This window comes from Sander lucioperca, chromosome 10, assembly GCF_008315115.2.
Source record: "Sander lucioperca isolate FBNREF2018 chromosome 10, SLUC_FBN_1.2, whole genome shotgun sequence".
NCBI lineage: Eukaryota > Metazoa > Chordata > Actinopteri > Perciformes > Percidae > Sander > Sander lucioperca.
In genome coordinates, this window is record NC_050182.1 from 22,453,696 (window position 1) to 22,467,911 (window position 14,216).

Here is a 14,216-nt window from a genome sequence, read left to right on the forward strand (position 1 = left end):
CCCCCGAAAAACGGTCCCATAGGTTTTTTGTTTAAGCTACAATTATGACTGATATTTACGTTTATAGTGACAGCGCTCTCTAGTGGCCATAGTACTTATGACCGGACCAAAGCGGGAAGTAATGTGACAAAGTGTGCCAAGTTCTGCTTAAAGAGGTAGGTTGGAGTGGTGGATGGGATAAAAAAACAAAAAAAAAAACACAGGACTTTCCCCCAGGAAATCAGGGTTTGTGTCCTGTTAGAAAAAAGAAATTAAACAGCGAGTTTTTTAAAAACTTTTAACGGAACTACGTCACGTTCAGTGTCACTAGCGTAACCAAATGTAAACCCAAACCACGATCTCTGGAGGACTTGTTGTACTCGACACACCCTCGTCTTTTTTCAGTACAAATATAATTAGACGTGAAAAACATGAATCAAAACCATTTTTATTTGACAGAGTTTTTGGATTATAGCTGACACAGTCATAAAAACTGCCTATTACAGTACAACTAAAAGTAACCTGTGAAGGACTTTCCCCAAATGTATTATTATAAAATTCAGTGTGATAACAACCATTAGTGGAATATTAAATATATAAGTTCTGCAAAGTGCTTTCTGTTTCACATTTTGTCAGCTTCATTTGGTTCAGTGATTTATAAATTGCTATAAAATGCCTTTTTACTGGAGAGGGAGACATCAAAGACATGAAACCCAATAACTCGACATATGTTGCCACCATTAATTTCACAGTGATATATAAATGAGACAATTCTACACACAGCCTCTTTCATATCCCAACATCATGTCTTGTGATGATATCGCATGTCATGTCAGTATTTGCTGTACCCCTCCAGTGCTCATTCCGTCTCTCTGTCCAGTGTTTTAAAGTTTGCACGACTGCATATTCATACTGTCCTCTGGCCAGCGGTACGAGTCCACAGCAAACTCATCATAATCAGTGCTATAGGTAAGGGAGTGCAAATATGCTTCTTTGTCGGACGGCTCCGGGTAAAGTGTCGCCATGTTGTGCTCATAGGCATACTCCATGACCTGTAATGCACAGCGTTGGAGAAAATCAGACCCCATACAACTAGACTCAAAGAGACATGGGTATCACTTATAATAACCATCCTTAATAAATGGTAAATTGATAGTTAATTCAACTTTAGTTAATATTTAGTTTAGTTTAGTTAATGTTAGCAAACGTTAATGACACTGCACTTTACTATTTTATAATGTAGAGATATTTGGTGTTGTGTATTGTTGTTGGGCCCCCCGCCCAACAACAAGCGGGTTTAGTGGTCCTGTTGTTGTCTGTTGTCCATGGTCTGTTGTCTGTCTATCTGATGAGCTGTATGGTGCAAGATGAATTTCCGAAAGGATCAATAAAATGTCTATCTATCTTAAATTAAATGATTTATAACGTTTACTAATTATTACTAATGTTTTAATTGATGTTATTTTATTATTAGTGTATTATGAAATAAAGAGTTCATTCATTTAGATAGATAGTTAATCATTTGTCAATTGTTAATAAGTGTTTTGTAAACCATCCATAAACATTATTTGGATGGCTATTATAAAGTTGCAACTAATGCTGATAATAATTAGTTAATGATTCATTAATAAGTAGGTTAATAAAGCATCAAGTAACATTCATTTGGCCCCATTAAATCTTTATTTGGTGATCTATAAAAAAGAAGCTCTGACTAGTTGTGCATTGATAACAACCATCTAAACAATGTTTATAGATGCTTTACAAAGTATGTATTAATCATTAAAGGACAATTCTGGCGCAAAATGAACCTAGGGGTTAATAACACATGATTACCGAATCGACCGTTCTCTGGGACATGTTTTCATGCTAATCGAATGTGTCTCTAGCTTGAAACAAGATACCGCAAAACGGTGGTTAGCTGCTAATGTTAGCTTTCGGGGCAGAGGGTAAATCGCTATTTCTACACCACTAACAAGGCTCAAAATATCACCACACTTAAACTGTAGCATAATGAGGGTCCCTACATGTAAACCGAAGCATTGAGAACTTTGTAAGCATACAGACAGTTTATTAAAAAGATAGATTATAAAGACAGTCGAACGCCGAACGCCGTGCAACCAGTAACCAGTAACATAGCTCAAACACAGCGTTCGTGATTCATGACTGTTTTCCATGATGGCGCCTGCATGTAAACATACATCAATGCTACTGTCTTTATAATCTATCTTTTTAATAAACTGTCTGTACACTTACAAAGTTCTCAATTCTTCAGTTTACATGTAGGGACCCTCATTATGCTACCGTGGAAGTGTGGTGCTATTTTGAGCCTTGTTAGTGGTATAGAAATAGCGATTTACCCTCTTCCCCGAAAGCTAGCGTTAGCAGCTAATCACCAGTTTGTGCTAGCTTGTTTCAAGCTAGAGACACATTCGATTAGCATGAAAACATGTCCCAGAGAACGGTCGATTCGGTAATCATGTGTTATTAACCCCTAGGTTCATTTAGTCCTTTAACAAGGTATAAAAAATCATCAGTTTATAATCGCCATCCAAATAACGTTTATTGACAGTTTAAAAAACGATTCCGTAAAGGTTTACACATAATTTTGTAATCATTAACAAATACTTAATGTAGGGCTGGGCGATATGACCTAAAAATAAAATCCCCGATTTTTTCCAAAAAAATCCGATTTAAGATTTAAATCGATTTTTTCTCCCCCTACTTAAAATCAATCTGCAGATGACAAAGAAATTGTTCAAAACAAGTTTTAACTTTATTTTGTTTTGACTCACACACACGGGGCATGTATACCATTATGATTATTCATGCCAATTTTGTGGAAATATAAATTGGTTTGAGTGTTTTCCCTTTTTTTGGATGGGGGGGGGTGCTATATATTCAACAACAAACAAACGGATGCGTGAGATAAAGCTGTTTTCACACATACAGGTAATTCACGTCTCGTTCCTCGCTAAAAGTTCAAATCATTTTAACGTTATTGCGCAACCTTGCCCCTATTTTCACCTGTTGCTGAGTAACGTACATTAACATCCCATGGTCTCTTGAATGTAGCACACCTGTAGCAAGCTCCTGCGTAGTAACTAGCGGTAGAAACAAACGTCGAAGAGGAGCTCCGTGCTACAGAGCGGCGATTGCTAGTTGTTTAAGCCGCTACAGACCTCCATCACAGCTCGGTCGTATCAGCGGCATTTAGTAGATGTGTTGAGCCGCAAAAGAGTTCCTCAACACCGGCTCTGGTGCCCCGCATGGTGGTCCTTTAGGTCAGCGGTAGCTGGTGGTTCAGTTATCCGATAATAGGTGACTCTCAGCCGAGGACAGAGCACCGCGAGCTGCCGGTCATTTCGGCGGAGATTACGGATAAGTAAGTAATGAAACTACTAGTTAAAAAAAAGAATTAACGTTAGTCCCTGTCGCTGCCATGTTGTTTGTGTATCTCTATGGCAAACGCGCGGGGCGAGGGCTGAGCCCGTTCGGAGCTATGGGAGCCCAGTGGGGAGCGTCGGTGGATGTTAAGGAGAAAATCGATTTTCATTTAAACAAATCGACGTTAACTACACATTCGAGTTAATCAATAAAATCGATTTATCGCCCAGTCCTAATATAATATATAAAATGTTAGGATGTGTGCAACAACAAACTGTAAAAAAATAACATGAATTATAGGATGACTAATAATAATTTAACGTTATTCATTTTTATGACATTTTGTTAACAGTAAAATCACTTTTAACTTAAGTTCTATTAACTATCAATTTACCATTTATTAGTGATGGTTATTATAAAGTGTTACCGAGACATGGCAGCGTACATCTGCTCTTCCTTGTGTGTACATTGAGCTCTAACCTTTACAGCCAGTTTGAGAGAGACGTCCCTGATGGAGCTGAGAGGAGGATACAACCTTCCCTCTGCCAGGTCTTTCTCCGTCACCAGGTGAGCAAGAGCCTGTCGAATGATAAAAACACAGCTCAGGTTACGGCAGCGAAGAAAGTCATCACAACATGCCGACTGATTTTTCACGAGTCTGACCTCGCTCAGCTAAGTGTATGACATAGCTATAGCACACAGTCAGTTCAGTCAGGAAGACTATCCTTCTGCATGCTTAGGCCTGTAGGTTTATTTCTCATTCATCTACTGTTCACTTCTCTCACGCATGATGGCTGTCAATCATGATATCAGCTGTCCTCATCAGATGGTCACATCAGCTGATCTCATCCATCCGACAGCATAGCAATACAGCTACATTGTTAGCCTATCACCCTACTGCTGCCTCTGTTTAAATACGATTCTCTGCCTTTAGTACATTTAATGCTGCTATTATGTGTGCGGTTGTTTACCATCTGTTATAATAAACATTCATCTTTACTTCATTCACTTGTCTCTCCTGATTGAAATATATAAAGAGAGAGATTTGTGGTGTGAACTGTTTCTAGTCACATTCTGACTCAGACTTAGAGCCAAACAAGAAAAAAGGAATTATACCTCGCCTATCACCGTCAGTTATGTACCATTAAAAAGCTCCAGGCATTCATTTCGTTGTCAAGATATGGCCTTACTGAGACTTCAGGAGAAAAGGTTCAGTGACAGCATGAGTTATTGATAACACAATTGATCGTACAAATTCCCGCGTTCATTAAATAATAATATAAAATACACAAAAAGGGTGTGTATGTACTAATTATGTCAGTGTGTTACCTCTGCTGCAGCAAGGAAGATTCCCTCTGTAATATGTTGGATGCCACAAACGGTGACACTCAGGCCTACACCGGGGAAGATGTAGGCATTGTTTCCCTGACCAGGGTAGAACGTCCTCCCATTGGACAGGGTGACGGGATCAAATGGGCTGCCACTGGCAAAGATGCCCCGCCCCTGCAGCACAATGAGGATTATTATTGGTTTTATTCGCCCATTCATTAGAGATGACCAAGGAAACCATTCATGGCCATGTATGAGAATATCACTGCGATGAAGAGAGTCCTGAGTGAATACCTCTGTGAGTGTGTAACACTGCTCAGCAGTGCATTCTGCTTTGCTGGTAGGGTTGCTGAGGGCAAAGATGATTGGGCGTTCATTGAAGGAAGCCATGTCTGTGATGATCTGCTCGGTGAAGGCTCCGGCAATAGCCGCCACACCTGAGACAGAATGCAGGCCGTCAATGTGCAAAATATCCCATTTCAGTCTAGGGCTGGGCAATATATCGAAATTATATTGATATCGTGATATGAGGCTTGATATCATCTTAGAGTTTGAAAATTGGCCTTTACCCACTTAGTCATTATATCCACATTACTGATGATTATTTATCAAAAATCTCATTGTGTAACTATTTTGTGAAAGCACCAATCGTCAACCCTACATTATCAATGCACTATCAATATCAAGGAATTAGGTAAAAAAAAAAGGTGTTATTTGATTTTCTCCATATTGCCCAGGCATATTTCAGTCTGCTTCTTTAGGAGCTTTCCCAACAGCTGACGGCGTCGCCTGCGCCTCAGCTTGTCAAGTCGCCAGCGGCTGGTTTTGAAACAACAGGCAAGCAGCTCCTAGCAAGTCAGCTGGTCGATTTACAAACCATGAGCTGGTTGAAATGTTTTTGACGGAGGCTCAACGAGCGCCTTTCGAGCACGAGCGAGTGGTCGAGTGAGCTAGAGAGTAGATGAAGAGAGGGAGCAGCGTTAGAACAAAGCAGTGAATCAGAGAAATAAAACATTGTTTTGTGCCGTTTCGTTACTAATACAAACGCAACTGTAGCAAGCAGCTAACTATCACTACGGTTGTTCATATTCTATGACGATACAAATATATCCAGCTACGAAAAAACCTTGAAAATTCAGAAGTTAGAACGGAAGTACAGAAAGTCGCCGCTATGGAGATGATACACAGTCTCGTCGGTGTAGACTGGCAGGTTTCAGAACGTTGCATACTGGCAAATTGCAAGTAATGGCAAGTTTCAACTCGTCTCGTCGCAAATCCTTGATCTGAACTGGGCTTTAAACACAGACCGAAAATTCCGTAGTTCATCTTCAGCATTCCCCATATGACCTTAAACTCTCCCTCAAATGTACACATGTACTATCAGTCCTTTCTTTCAATGACTCCTTGCATCCAATTTATCACTGTCATCTATCTATTTATCATCTATCTGTCATCTATTGATTTTTCTATCTAACATGCAGTCTGACAATCACATAGCTTCAAACTGGCTGTCTTATGAAAACATCAGATGCTTGTTGTTTTACCGTTGACAGTCTCGCATTGCCAGACCTTCCTCCACAGCGCAGCAGAGGAGGGTCTGACTAGTCCACACAGCATTCCAGAACAGGAGAAAAACGTGCTCTGGTTTATTGGCATTTCTTTAAACCAATCACAAACGTCAACGGAACAATCCCTGAAGTGGAATGTCAAGGATATAGACTATACCAATGATAGCTGTGGGTTTCAGTTCCCGAACCACATCCTCCAGTTTCTTCATCTGTGGATGCTCGTGAGCAAACCTCTCCTTCTCATGAGTCAGCTGGTCTCGGCCCTACGGAGATGGAGAGGACAGGTTGAGGAGGAGGACATGGAAGACATGAGACCATCTGTAGAAACACCAGACACTGTAAAAAAACATTCTTATTGCTCCCCAACCATCTTTTACTGCTGAAGGAATGAAGGATTTCTTGAAAGTGCTCCTCTGTACTGGAGGATGACCAGTTGGAAACGAGAGAGAGAAAAGAGGGGGTGAAAAGAGGCTAGTCTGAAGAGGAGAGGCGGGATAAAGGGGAGAAGAAAGAGAGAGCATTGTTGGTGGAGTGAGAAAAGCAGTGAGAAAGCAAACGGTGGGGGACAGCGAAGAGGAGAAGGAGGATTGAGGGATGAATAACATGGATATGGTGAAAAAAACAGATGTGTAACAGATGATGTTGCATACTCTTTTACAGTGATTCCCCAGACAAACCTATGTCGAACCTGCACGGAGATGAGAAGGGTATGTATGGACTTATCTAACTCTGGGGGATACGGTGAATAAGACAAAGTCCCAATAAGTCGGCGTGTTCCTTTAAGACACCTTGACAATGAGGCCCTTGGAATCAACCATCCAGATCTTTTTCAAACACTTTTCCTTAGCGAGTCCCTCCTTCTCCATGGCCATGGCGATCAGCTCAGCAATCCCCATCGCTGCCTGGGAGCAAGACAAAAGGAGAGGGAAAAAAGAGGAGGGGGAGAGGAAGAGCATCATGACATCTCCGTATCACATACAATAACTCATCCATCTCGTCAAAAGAATATCTGATCTGAAATCACAATATTTTCTCTCCGTTTCACTAATTGTAGTGATGAGAAATTAGGAATGTTACTAAAGACAGAGGAAATCATTTTTCTGCACACAATTACAATACAGCCTGGTTTAAAGTGAGACCATGTAACTTTTGAAAGAGGAAAAACAGAATATCCCTCATACAAATAAGCTTTATGCTTTACAAGCAAAACACATCCCGTCTCACTCTGGGGTTTCCTGACTTGGTCTGAAATGAAGAGACGCTTAAAATGGCTACAGACAGCATGCTTCAATTAGCAAACTTTATATATATATATATATATATATATATATATATATATATATATATAGTATTTCTTCTGTGTAACTGACATTAATGATCAATTCGCTGACTTTGACTTTTGCTACCTTTTTGCTACATTTAAACATGTCACAAATACACTTCAATTGAAACAAAATGAGAATTAAACTTTTTGTTTAAAAAATTTCTACTTCACCTGGAGACATGCTTGTTTTTCAACTGCCCTAAATAATGATGTCTTCATTTCATATATGTCTCAAAGTTGCAGTAGGTAAGCCTTATAAAACTAACTTTCTGTCATATTTGTCAAACTGACCCTATGTTCCAGTAGAACTACATGAAGCAGGTCGTTTAAAATAAATCCAGCTCCTCTGGCTCCACCTACAGCCTGTAGTGAGATTAGCAAAAATCCACCTCTCCCTGTTCAGATGCACCAATCAGGGCCAGGGGGGGGTGTCTAACTGTGTGCCAATCACTGCTCATGCATATGCATTCATTCTCCCTTGTGGGGGGAGGGGATTAGGAGACTGTTTTGGGCTTTAGCAGAAAGGGGGGGAGGGACTGAGAAGTTGTTGATGTTCAAATTTTTTGGCTAAGTCCTGGATCTTCACAACCCTACCTACAGCACCTTTAAAGAGTAAATCTGGGGAAATGATCTGACATGAGAAATGAAGGGACAAAGTTGGAAAAAAAGGTCCTTGGCTGGGCTCAAATGAGGATGTAGCGACAATCCTGATCAGCAGTTATCCACTCGGCTGGGTGCGGGTGTTTTTTTTACACACTTCAATGAGTACATATCCAGTCATCGTTGTTTCCAAAGGTCTCTGTTTATGCCCATCGAGACTACAAAGCAACCCAGGAGTTTTCAAAGTGAAACGGAGGCAGCAGTGTTTCCAAACGTCTCCGTTTTAGGGGCTCAGAAATGCCGGAGTAGTGTGGACGCGAGACGTAAACGTAGCAAAAGATATTTGTTTTTCAAACCAAAACGTAGTAGTGTAGACGTAGTCTGAAGTGCGTCAAAAATAAGTTATTCTCCCGCACCCAGCCGAGTGGCTTATTGCTGGTCAGGATAGTAAAAACTGTGCAATCAGACATAAACAAAGACATAGTGGCTTCTACACAGGGTAACTGAGACTACATAGTGAGCATCTTGAAACCCTATACCACCAGGATGTTGATGTCTTTAAAGCATCTGACTCAAGAAACACTTGGATTGGATTCAATTTGCCATTATTTTCTAATGAGCTTTTTGGGCCACAGTGCCTGCTGTTCAGCCAAACAGTATTGCTTTAAGTGTGCTGCACATACCTCCCCTGCACCTTGGAACACAATGGTATGGTCGCACATACTGCTCTTGGTGACGCGGAGAGCCGCCAGGAGTCCAGCTACTGCCACTGCAGCAGTACCTAAGGAGTATTATAGAGCAACATCAACACGGGCAAAAATGGGCAAAGAAGAAGTGGAGCGTGGTGGAGGCAGCAGACAGTTTAATGAGCTAACAGGAAAGCCGGGTAAGCTTTCTTTCTGAATAAATGTTAGCATTCATTCATGCTAACATGCTAACATTTCACATGCACCGCGTATGCACAAAGACATTTTAGAAAACAATTAGGGGTACACATAACAACATATTTCCATTTTTACTGTTTATATACCTATATATATATATATACTATAGCTACATGTACTGTATTTCCTATTGGTTGATGAAAAAATGTTGCATTCAATTATTCATATGGCATCAGAGTATGTTTACGGGTTATGTTTTATGTGATCAGTAATGCCATTGTTTACGAGAGTAATATCAGACAAATAGAAATACTTGAGTGAAGTTTCCCTTAAACACATGAAATGTACAACCTGCATTTCAAATTTCTATTCTCTCTTTTTTTATGGTTCAAAGAAGATGGTTAAGGTCTCTTAAAACACAAATACAAGATTAATTTGTACAACTATTATTCGTATTTCACATGTGGTTTTATGAGAAATAAATGAATAGGTGAGATGGACACATAAGATGCCCATTTGTGTGTGTGTGTGTGTGTGTGTGTGTGTGTGTCTCTGTCGTTGAGTTACCTTGGATGTCATCGTTGAATGTGCAGTACTTGTTGCGGTACTTGCTCAGCAGCCGGAAAGCATTAACATTTGCAAAGTCCTCGAATTGAATCAGACAGTCCATTCCATACCTGTAAACAGAAGAGCAGCAATTAATCTGGCTGAATGGACAGATGACCTGAAATGGACAGAAAAGGGAAATAAAGGAGTTAACAGAGCTAAATGTTAACTCAAAGGGTTTTAATAGACTTTTGCAGACACACACATATACAGAGAGCAGTCTCAGCAGTCCTCAGGGGGGCGCTCTCTCACTGCACAGGGCGAGAAATGAAGAGAGGTGATGTGGCTTATCCGTGCACAAAGTTATAACAATGGTTTTAATTCAGTTTTCGGAATATGCACAGTTATTTCAATAAATAGAAAAGGAATACTCTGTTATGTTAGAAGGCATGTCTGAAGTAAAATGTAAAGCCCCATAACTGTGTACACGGTTTTGTTTAATGGACATTTGACAAGTTGACACCTGTTTTCCCCAACTTCACAACAGCAGCTCACAATGAGTTTCAGTGAGGCAGGTCAAACCTTTACAAAGGAGTAGAATCACAAAAACACCCCATTTGAAGGAAAAGAACGAACACAGAGCCCACCCAGGATCCCAGTAAAGCAGCTGTCTTCATTTTTACAAGATGCTGCTCAGACCACCTATCACATACAGGGAATACAGGAACACAGGAGCCTGTGGCTGTAGGCTCCTACAAAAACATCATACAACAAAATTAAGCCATAAGGCCAGCATTATGAGTCTGTGAATTTGATTCAGCAGCGACAAAGAGGAATCCCAAGTTCCCATGCCTTTCAACAGATGGAACTTTTGTCTAGGAATTTACTGGATGTTTGCAGAGCGACTGCTGCTCTCCAAGATGAAAGGCTTTAGGCTGCAGGAAAATCAAAGGGCCTGGTGAAGGTGTACAGGATGACATTATGTCTGAAAAACTAATGATTGTTGCTGAAAAAATACTCACTTAATTCTGTATATTAATGGAGATTTTTTGTTTTCTTTACAGTGGATATAGTCTCGCTTTGCCAGACCTTCCTCCACAGCGCTGCGGAGGAAGGTCTGGCTAGTACACACAGCATTCTGGGATGGGAGAAAAACGTGCTCTGGTTTATTGGCATTTCTTTAAACCAATCACAATCATCATGGGCGGCGGTAAGCACCCGGCAGAGCCAAGGTGCCTCTGCTAAATAGTCTCAGGAAGGAACTTGTTTTGGTGGAACGTGTGTACGTTCAAAAGTAGTTTTAGTCGTGCAACAGAAAACTCAGATTGGACAGATAGTCTAGCTAGCTGTCTGGATTTACCCTGCAGAGATCTGAGGAGCAGTTAACCATAGTCCTCGGAAATCCACCGGAGTTTAAAATACCAACACAGAGAAAGTGTAAATAACGGACATCCGGCCGAAAAGAGGGACATCCGGCGGAATTTCCGACGGCAACACAACAATCCCGGAAGTGAAACGTCGTGGATATAGACTAAAGTGGCTATAACGGCAACAAATCCAATCTTTAGTTTTAAGATATTCTGTTTAAAGTGGAAACAGACAACGTTTCAACACCGTCGGTTTGGAACTGTCCCAGGGCTTTCGCCGTGAATGGAGCCTTCCTTTCCCAGGAGATAGTAACCGTTGAATATGGAAAGCGAGGCTTATAGGGAACGCCGATGGTGTCATTATTCTATAGCCATTACAATAAACAATCAACTTTACTTCATAATGATAAGTTTAAAAAAAACTGTCTATTGTCACTTTAAAGGTGCAGTAGGTAAGACTTAGGTAAGACTTACTAAGGCTTAGGAGACCGTTTTGGGCTTTAGCAGAAAGGGGGGAGGGACTGAGAAGTTGTCGATATTAAATTCTTTTGGCTAAGTCCTGGATCTTCACAATCCTACCTACCCCACCTTTAAGGAAAGTTCTCGCACAAGGTGAAATTGCATTTAAAGTTAGATATTAAAAAAACTGGGAACTTTTTGCAGTACTATTACAAAAGCAGGAGATAGCTGGGATGAACAAATGCCATTTGAATGGCGTGACTGCCTGAAAGTATTTATTAGCAGGATAACTTTTAGAAACAATGGTAGGAAAGCGTGAGGTTGTCTGAAACCTGTATTAAAAACACCAGGGATCATGTTTCAGTGAGTGATGAAGGAAATTGGGGACAGGCCAAGCAAACAGGCCAAGCCGTCCCGAAATCCCCCCAACAACACCTACAGCCCCGTCAGTTAACTGAACAATAGGGCGACATGAAATCCTTCCTCGTCACATTTCTTTTTCACAATTTAGACACTGTTTTTCTCTCCGTTCTATCTTTAACTTTGCTCTTTCTTTCTGTGGCTTTTTCAGCCTTTTCATAAAACCCCACCTCCTACCTCATAAGGAAAAGGATCCTTGTTTGCACCGTTATTCTACAATTCACTAAAGCTCTTTCCCACTTGTTACAGTGGCTGCTAAACTGCTTAAACCTTCAGCAGGAGGAGGATGAAGCAGAGCGGAAGCGGGGCGAGAATGAAATGCAGGACGAGAAGTGACCTGAGTTCAACTGTAATAAAAACTTGATGTCCTGATGAGAGAGTGCCATTGCTGCTTCACTGTTTATCCTTCCCTCTGCCACACTGCAAGACACTGCTTCCTAACACAGAGACTGACAGCCCGGCTGACTTACTGCCAACACAGCGGTAGCCTAGTGCTGAAGAGAGAAATGTGTTTTCTATCAAGCTGAGAGCAGTCATACAGCAATGAGAGCTTGTGCGAAGAGGAGGAATAATGAGGCCAAGAAGGGAGCAATAAACTTTTCATTGTTTTGGGGCTTTAGGAGACAGAGACAGGCGACAGGCGAGGATAGATGTGGCCTTGCTCCACTGCCACTGCAGCGCCCTCTGGTATGGTGTGGTGCAACTCGCTACTGGAGAGGTCACACCAGTTCACGCAGAACCAAGCTGCCTATACAGAAAGGCCATGAGTCCAGAGAGATAGATCTGGGAGTGTAGTCCTCTGCAGAAGTTGAAAGTCGTACTCACATGCTGCAAGTATTCTCAGTAAAGACAGAGGATTACATTTTAAGGCTTTAGGTGAGAATGAAAAACAATGTGGCCTGTTAGACATTGAATTGTGTTTTATTTCTAAATGACAGCCCAGAAAGGTCAGAGACTCCTGACACAGACCTGAGAAAGGCTGAGCTGTTACACATGCATATTTATGGGCATCCACTGACCATAAACTACAGAGTAACTATCTGTGGTTGTGGTACTGCAGAAAGAAAGGAACATCTTCCCAATGCAGAAAAAGCTCTTTGGTCCTTGGCCTGAGCCATAAAGATAGGGGGAGTGTTTTTGACATATGTGTGTGTGTGTGTGTGTGTGTGTGTGTGTGTGTGTGTGTTGCAGAGAACAAAGCTCATCTTGGAGGACATTTGTGTTCATTGGCTCCTTTTCTGCCTGTCTGTTGTCTTTCCTTGACAACCCTCTGAATGGAACGCCCAATCTGACAATGCACCTTTTGCATTACCTGAATAGTAGGATTATTATTACTGGTACTATGTTACTAAATCTGGTAAAGGTGCCAAAACTGCAATGAAAGTTAGGGTATAACTAATTGTATATGTACAATTATAATACTTAATTACATTGTAAAAAGATTTTAAATATAAATTACTTATTATTATTATGGTGTCCATGATCATTTTAGCTGGGAAACTAAAGATTGGGCCCCTGGGAAGAGGGATGTACAATATATATATATATATATATATATATATATATATATATATATATATATATATATATATATATGTATATTAGGGATGTCCCGATCAGGTTTTTTTGCCCTCGAGTCCGAGTCATTTGATTTTGAGTATCTACCGATACCGAGTCCCGATCCGATACTTAATATATATATAATATATACTATAATAATTCAACTTTATAATACCTCCAGACTGCAGACATACTCGCGCTTTCCGCTTCAAGCTGCTTCCGTGTTCTACTTTGCCGGCATTTAACCAATAGCGTCTCTGCAACAAAGTGATGTCATGCCGCACGCGTTGCTGTTTCTGTGTGGAGTCAAAAGGGTCTAACTCTGGGATACCGCATAACTATAGATGTGTTAAAAAATAATGAGAATATATATACATCCCAGTCCTGATCGGGAGGTAACGTCCGATTCCGATCGAGTCTGAAACCACGTGATCGGGCCCGATCCCTAATATATATATATATATATATATATATACTGTATATTAGGGCTGGATGATTAATCGAAAAATAATCGTAACCGAAATTCAGAGCCTATAACCGACGTAATTTTACCAAGTCGGTTATTTCGGTCTTTTAATCCTATTAATATTTCCGCGGCTGCCCACTGTGTGTTAATGTACTTTCCCCTTAAAACATATTACGGCCGCCGCGTGTGTAGTCACGTGACTCCGCCCGTCCAGTCTGCGACCATAGGTGCTTTCCGATCGGATAGTACTTGTACTTTTTAGAGGAAAAGTACACTTCTAAGCAGTTCTAAGAACTACTCTCCCCCAAAATCTTTTTTCCTGTTTGCATT

At 40.8% G+C, this 14,216-nt stretch overlaps 1 protein-coding gene across 4 annotated transcripts in view; it reads right to left on the reverse strand.

The window, feature by feature from the left end:
- Positions 1–406: 406 nt before the first annotated feature.
- The window catches only part of me1 (malic enzyme 1, NADP(+)-dependent, cytosolic), a 117,928-nt gene continuing 104,118 nt past the window's right edge, over positions 407–14,216 (reverse strand). For 3 of the 4 annotated variants that reach the window (XM_031322781.2, XM_036005880.1, XM_036005881.1), the window contains 8 exons: positions 9,636–9,745; positions 8,868–8,965; positions 7,049–7,162; positions 6,418–6,523; positions 4,987–5,129; positions 4,693–4,866; positions 3,844–3,942; positions 407–1,031 (listed from right to left, as the gene is read on the reverse strand). In XM_031322781.2, coding sequence (XP_031178641.1) covers positions 864–1,031; positions 3,844–3,942; positions 4,693–4,866; positions 4,987–5,129; positions 6,418–6,523; positions 7,049–7,162; positions 8,868–8,965; positions 9,636–9,745 — 1,012 coding nt within the window. In that variant the 3' untranslated portion in view covers positions 407–863. The remainder of the gene's footprint in view (positions 1,032–3,843; positions 3,943–4,692; positions 4,867–4,986; positions 5,130–6,417; positions 6,524–7,048; positions 7,163–8,867; positions 8,966–9,635; positions 9,746–14,216) is intronic. The other variant, XR_004108999.2, reaches the window with a different exon arrangement.